We start from the raw sequence: 5,858 nt of genomic DNA on the forward strand, positions 1-5,858 counted from the left end.
CGAAGTTGACGAACAAATAAGCATCGTGATATAAAACAAAAAGGATCACAGTAGATGCGTTTCCCTGTATATAGTGTCGGGAATACTTATTGTAGCTAGAACATGGAGTGTAATGGTGTTCATTTCATCTATACTCTTCTACAGACCCCATGAAATTACGTCACGACACATGTTGACCAATCACAGCGTCCCAGTAACAGTGCGCTCCAGTCAAACATTGCACACAGTCACACTCATTATTACTTGTCATATAATTATAAAGTTCCCATATTATATGAACTAATAATACATGATTAAACTCTTCTAGGTATGTCCGCATATAGTTGTGTACAGCACATCGGTGATCAAATCTGAAATTCAGTGGTAAATTATTTTACAATACTTTATTTAAATAGATAAAATAATATATATATATATATATATATATATATATATATATATATATATATATATATATATATATATATATATATATATATATATATGTAAAATGTAGTAGTTGTCCAGTCTAAGTTAGTGTATGAAATGGCTTATACTATGTACTATAGAGTATAGACTATCTGCTGGTCTCTCCAATTACTGTATATACTGTAAAAACAACACACACCAATGCATCCTATAGAATACTATTAATTTTAGAGTGCCAGAGTAACTATAATATATTTACAAAAGGTTGCAAAATCGGATAATATAAGACCCAGATGTTTTATTATTTCATGCAAAGAATTCAAAAAGTTTCCAGCCAACATTAATGGCCAACTGAGAACATGACTGTGATATGTGGGATATGTTAGGTGAAGTGTATAGCTGAGCGGCGAGTGTAACCACGGTTGGTGTTATGTGGTTGCAAAACGTAACCATTGTTTCAAAACTACAGTATTCATAACGCATACCAGTTCAACATTACTAAGGAACATGTATACCTTCCCAACGCAATCGGTTTCTACGATTCGTATTAAATAATAATCTTAAAACAAGGAATCATCCATTATTTTTTGTTTTCCATTTTCAAGAGCCTATATACGGATTTTGTCTTTCCTGTATATCATTGTCAATACACATTCACTGTTTATGTACTGCATATTGCTTGTATACTTGTACAGTATATTGTATACCTGAATTGTCAATATACTCGTATATGCTGAATAACTATAAACTAATTTGACGATTTATTATAGCCTATAGTTATCTAAATCTACAAATGTTTGCGGATGACGCAAAGTTATTTCGGGAAATTAAGAACCAAGCAGGCTGTGAAGAGCTGCAGAAGGATCTCTGTGAGCTTCAAGAATGGTCGAAGAAATGGCTGCTAAGATCAATGTCACGAAGTGTAAGAGGCTGCACTTGGGACGCACCAACAGTAACGAGGCGTATCATATGTTCCAACGGGAAGAAGAAACTGCATTAATTGAGTCAATGTGAAAAGGACCGAGGTGTGTATGTTGACAATGAGCTGAAGTTCTCGGGCCATTGCGAGAAGAAGGTGAATCAGACAACTAAATTATTAGGTCTTATAAGAAGGTCGTTCAGATATCTAGACGGTCTCTCGTAAAGATCTTCAAGAGTGAAGTGCCTCCACATGTCGAGTACTGTCACCCCGTCTGGTCCCGAGATATGCTAGGGACTGTCAGTTGATTGAAATTGTCCAAAGGAGGGCCACCAGACTGGTGCCTGCACTACAGCACCTCAGCTACCCCACTACAGCACCTCAGCTACCTTGAGAGATTAGAGAGCCCGAAATTACTTTACTTATATCCTCTTCACCACTGATCAGCTCTTTAGCCGCTTGGGTGATCGGTCACGTCTCTGATTTCTTTCCCTAGCTTAAACTACAGATGGGCAAGAGGGGACCTAAATGAGGTGTATAAACATCTCAAAGGGCACTACTCAGTCGAGTGTCCTTACCTGGAGCTGGCGGACGCTCGCCCCACAAGGGGTCACAGCTCAAGGTTGAAGAAGCCGCAAGTCCAGAAAACTGTGAGGGGTAACTTTTTCGGAGTGAGGGTTGTGAACACTTGGAACAATCTACCAGAGCGTTGTGACGCCACCGAGTGTGAGCTCTTTCAGGAGAAGACTTGACAAGCACTGGAGCAGGTTCAGATACATTCCGGAGCCAGTGCAAGCCCAGTACTTGCCAACAGTGCGTAACAGAGACGTGACCGATCGCCCGAGCGGCTAACGAGCCGATCGGCGGCCGGTAATAAAGTCACAGGAAAAAAAGTCAGAAAAAAGTCACAATTTTGGCTAGGAAAAAAGTCACAGGAAAAAAAGTCACAATTAATTTATGGTGGCCGGTAATAAAGGCTAGGTTAGGTTAGATTAGGTTGACATATTAACCTTAAAAAATGTGAGAATTCGATAGTTAACTTTTCTTTTTTTCTTGTGACTTTTTTTCCTGTGACTTTTTTTCCCGTGACTTTTTTCTGTGACTTTTTTACCTGTGACTTTTTACCTGGATTCAGCCGATCAGTGGTGAAGAGGATAAAAGTAAGTAAAATAACCATTTGAGCTAAGAGTTCCTTTTATCTATCACGTAACAGTATAGCAAAAAAGAGAAAAGAGAGAAATAGTGTTGAGAAGGTGAAGGAGAAAACATACAAGGCGCCTCTCTGTAATTAATAGAATCGTCTTGCGTTAACCAAATAAAATAATAAAAGTGACATCCTGTAGTGAAGGGGTTAACGTTTCAGTGTGTAATGGTGGCATGTAATGTGTGCTCTTTTGCAATTTTCATTGGTTACGAGATGCACTCCCACAGAGTATAGCCACTGCCTACTGGCTCTTTATTTGTCTTTACAACAGTGAAGCACTTGACTTAACACCTTCAAAACACTAAAAAGTAATATGGGTATTATAATACTGAGGACAGGTGATATAATGTAAAAATCTTGTCAAGTCATAGTTTATCTACCGGTGAAAATTGTGACAGAATTGTTAACATCCTGAACTGTGACGAAGAGGATATTGAAGGATTAAAAAAAAAGTTGAGAATACGGACCCATACATATCCTGTAGGTGGCAACACGTGCTGCCAAGGTCAGGGAGCGCGGAACAAGGACATCCGTTGTCACAGTTATGCTCAGCAATAACACAAGATGAATGAAGTCATGCATACTACGGAAGCCTAGCTGGCGTTTAAAGATTCCGGTGATGTGATATAAAAAATTACAAATGAGGAAAACTATGAATAAACAGATCAATATATATGTTTTTTTTTTACTGTTATCCGTCTGTCTCTTCAAGCTGACCCTTCCGGATACGTGTTTTTTTTTTGGTATCTACATATAGGCCTACTGTACAGTATAGCTTTAACGACACAAATTCAGCAGATCGCACGAGACATTGTGACATGATGGCACTCAACGTAAACCTGTGAAAAATATTTAAAATTCAACGGGTCTTCGTTATCATTCTTTCGTTAATTATTTAAGTAATGGCCAAATTGTGATGGAATTTAAACCCCCATCTAGCGCCTTTCTCATTCTGGAAGCGCTACATAGTACACCATTATTAAAAAATATATACAGTATATTTTGCTACACCTCACAAAAGGAGTTCACGAACTAACCGGATCCTTTCTCATATAAATTATTAGTCCCAGTCCTTATGGCAGTGAAACCCTTCCTTTGTACAGTGTTTTCTCTCAGCATACAAGCTGTAGCTCTTCAAATCTATGGTATAATAAAGGCGCTTTGCAGTATGTAATGACGAGTATTTATTTTTAGCCACCATTCAAGGATGAGTAGAGAGCATTATGCACTTTCCCTATGATAAGCTGTTTGAGCTCATGTGCAGGTATATGGAGTTTGATGAGCGGTGGCTCACGCAGAAAAACTGCAACTTTTATTTCATATGGTGGCGAAAGTATAAGGAGGATGAATGGTTTTTTTTAAGTGGATGAAAAATATATTTGAATACTGTATGCATTACAGGTCGCATTGTGACCTTAATATAACACAAAAAAAAGACGTACAAGGATGACGTCAATCATTATGATCAAGTTCAGGCCGCTGCTGGACAACATGGGGGTGAAGGAGCAAGAAGGAGAGCAGAGTGAGGAGACTTATGGGGCGCCGTATCTGGAGGAGGGACCCTCGCGGGACCCAGCTTCGTCCTCAAGTCGCGCCTTCTCGATCTGGTCGAGCACGAACTGGGGGATCTCGTGAGGGAACTCAGGTGCCACCGGCAGGAAGCTGGACTGGGGCTGGAAGCCGTTCTCGTCAGCCACGAAGGTCATCTCGAACTGCTGTCCGTCGGGGAGGGTGAAGCTGCGAGAGACACGGGTAGTGAGAAGAAGGGCTGGGGCGGTGCCACTTGTTCACACTAATGTGGTTTTGTCGACACAAAGTACACTAACAAACTTCAATACTTACGAGACTGATCCGCTCTGAGCGACAGCGCCTTCAGCAGAGCCTTCCTTGATGGTAGCACCTGACTCCTGGCGAGTGATGCCGTCCTCAGTCTCCACCTGGAAGTTGTAGTAGGAGGCGTCGTCGGCTATGTGGCGTTCGTCAACCAGAATTTTGGGCGTCTCTGCTGAGTGTTGATCATAGACAGGTGAGGCCAGGGCCACAGCGGCCACGCAGGTGAGAACGATCTACCGGAAAATTGAGTGATACATTAAAATATTTCCAAAGTTAAGCATCAACAGTATATTAACATTTACCAAGACAGTTTGTTGTGATGTGTTCACTGTTAGACAATTGTGAAATTCATATCAGGGAAAGACTTTAGTAGAAGAGTACTCTTGTGTGTGAGGTTTGGCTGCTTACCAGCTTCATGGTGTAGGTGTGAGGTGAGTGTGGTGTTGGCTGGAAGGCACCACCATTATATACTAGCAGGTGGCACCTTGACCCTGTCTGCCCACCTATCCACTCACTGCCTCACAAGGTCATAACTGCCACCCCCCCCCCCATCACCCCCCTTTGCAAGCACACATACAACACAGCTGCTCTGTTGTGATATACCAAATATGAATATATAATCTAGAGTTAACAATTTAGTCTGTTCACATAAATATAAACGAATTTGAACTGGTTGTCATGGTCTCAAGGCTAATACGATGAATAGGTATTTTTTCTTTAAATATTCGTCATCGGAAATATACCAAGACAAAATACTTTAAAAAATCACAATTCCTACTATTTAGACCTTTTTTTTAGATTATATTGAATTAGTCTTTTTTAACTTCCGTGAATGGTATCATACGTTAAGTTTTCAAATCCTTTTCCATTAATTTAATCGGAAATATTCGTTATTAGCGCATGAGAGTAAACAGATTCCAGCGCTCGTGACGATTTATGCGTGTCCATTCCAGTAAAGGGAAAAATATTCTAACTACACGATTGAGGTAAAATAAATCAAACTACCCTGTACTTTACTTTGTTATCACTTAAACATATGTAATGATGCTTGTGTCACCCCAACAATTGATTAACACCTACCTGGGCATCCAACTTGTCCCCCTGCGTGAGTACAGAGGCAGGCCCAGGTAATGTCCTTATTAACACAAGTCCTACGGCTACTCTGGCTACTTTATAGTTTTTGCACCTCCAGACTATCACTTGATTTTAGGGAAAAAAAATTAACCTGTTTCACCATCAACTCGTATAGGAATTTGTCTCATGCACGACACATTGTTTCATACTGTACATAACTGCAAACTTCCTCCTCTCTGTCTCTGGTGTATGTGGTCGTGGGGTGATAGTGTAAGGATGATACATACAATACTTATTATAAAACAGTGAAATCTCCATGTAACGGACTTCTCTCTTCCATATAATCCTTTAGAGGAAGGCTTCATCTATAACGGACCCTCGTTATAACGCACTTTCATATCTACTGTATATAGTTCGTCA

The 5,858-nt window shown here is 40.1% G+C and overlaps 1 protein-coding gene across 1 annotated transcript; it reads right to left on the bottom strand.

The window, feature by feature from the left end:
- Positions 1 to 2,503: 2,503 nt before the first annotated feature.
- Positions 2,504 to 4,805, bottom strand: LOC121875787 (larval cuticle protein 65Ag1-like). The gene is made up of 3 exons (XM_042380490.1): positions 4,773 to 4,805; positions 4,374 to 4,597; positions 2,504 to 4,268 (listed from the first exon to the last, which is right to left on the bottom strand). The coding sequence occupies exons 1-3, from the start codon at positions 4,779 to 4,781 to the stop codon at positions 4,064 to 4,066; spliced, it is 438 nt and encodes a 145-aa protein (XP_042236424.1). The 5' UTR covers positions 4,782 to 4,805; the 3' UTR covers positions 2,504 to 4,063.
- Between the last annotated feature and the right edge of the window lie 1,053 nt (positions 4,806 to 5,858).

This window comes from Homarus americanus, unplaced genomic scaffold (genome assembly GCF_018991925.1).
Source record: "Homarus americanus isolate GMGI-L3 unplaced genomic scaffold, GMGI_Hamer_2.0 scaffold22250, whole genome shotgun sequence".
Taxonomy (NCBI): domain Eukaryota; kingdom Metazoa; phylum Arthropoda; class Malacostraca; order Decapoda; family Nephropidae; genus Homarus; species Homarus americanus.

Bases quoted from the DNA above. Each gene is read 5' to 3' on its own strand.
- LOC121875787 (XM_042380490.1), bottom strand. The intron at 4,269-4,373 runs GTAAGTATTGAA...TGTCTCTCGCAG, and splicing joins GCTCAGAGCGGATCAGTCTC to CTTCACCCTCCCCGACGGAC.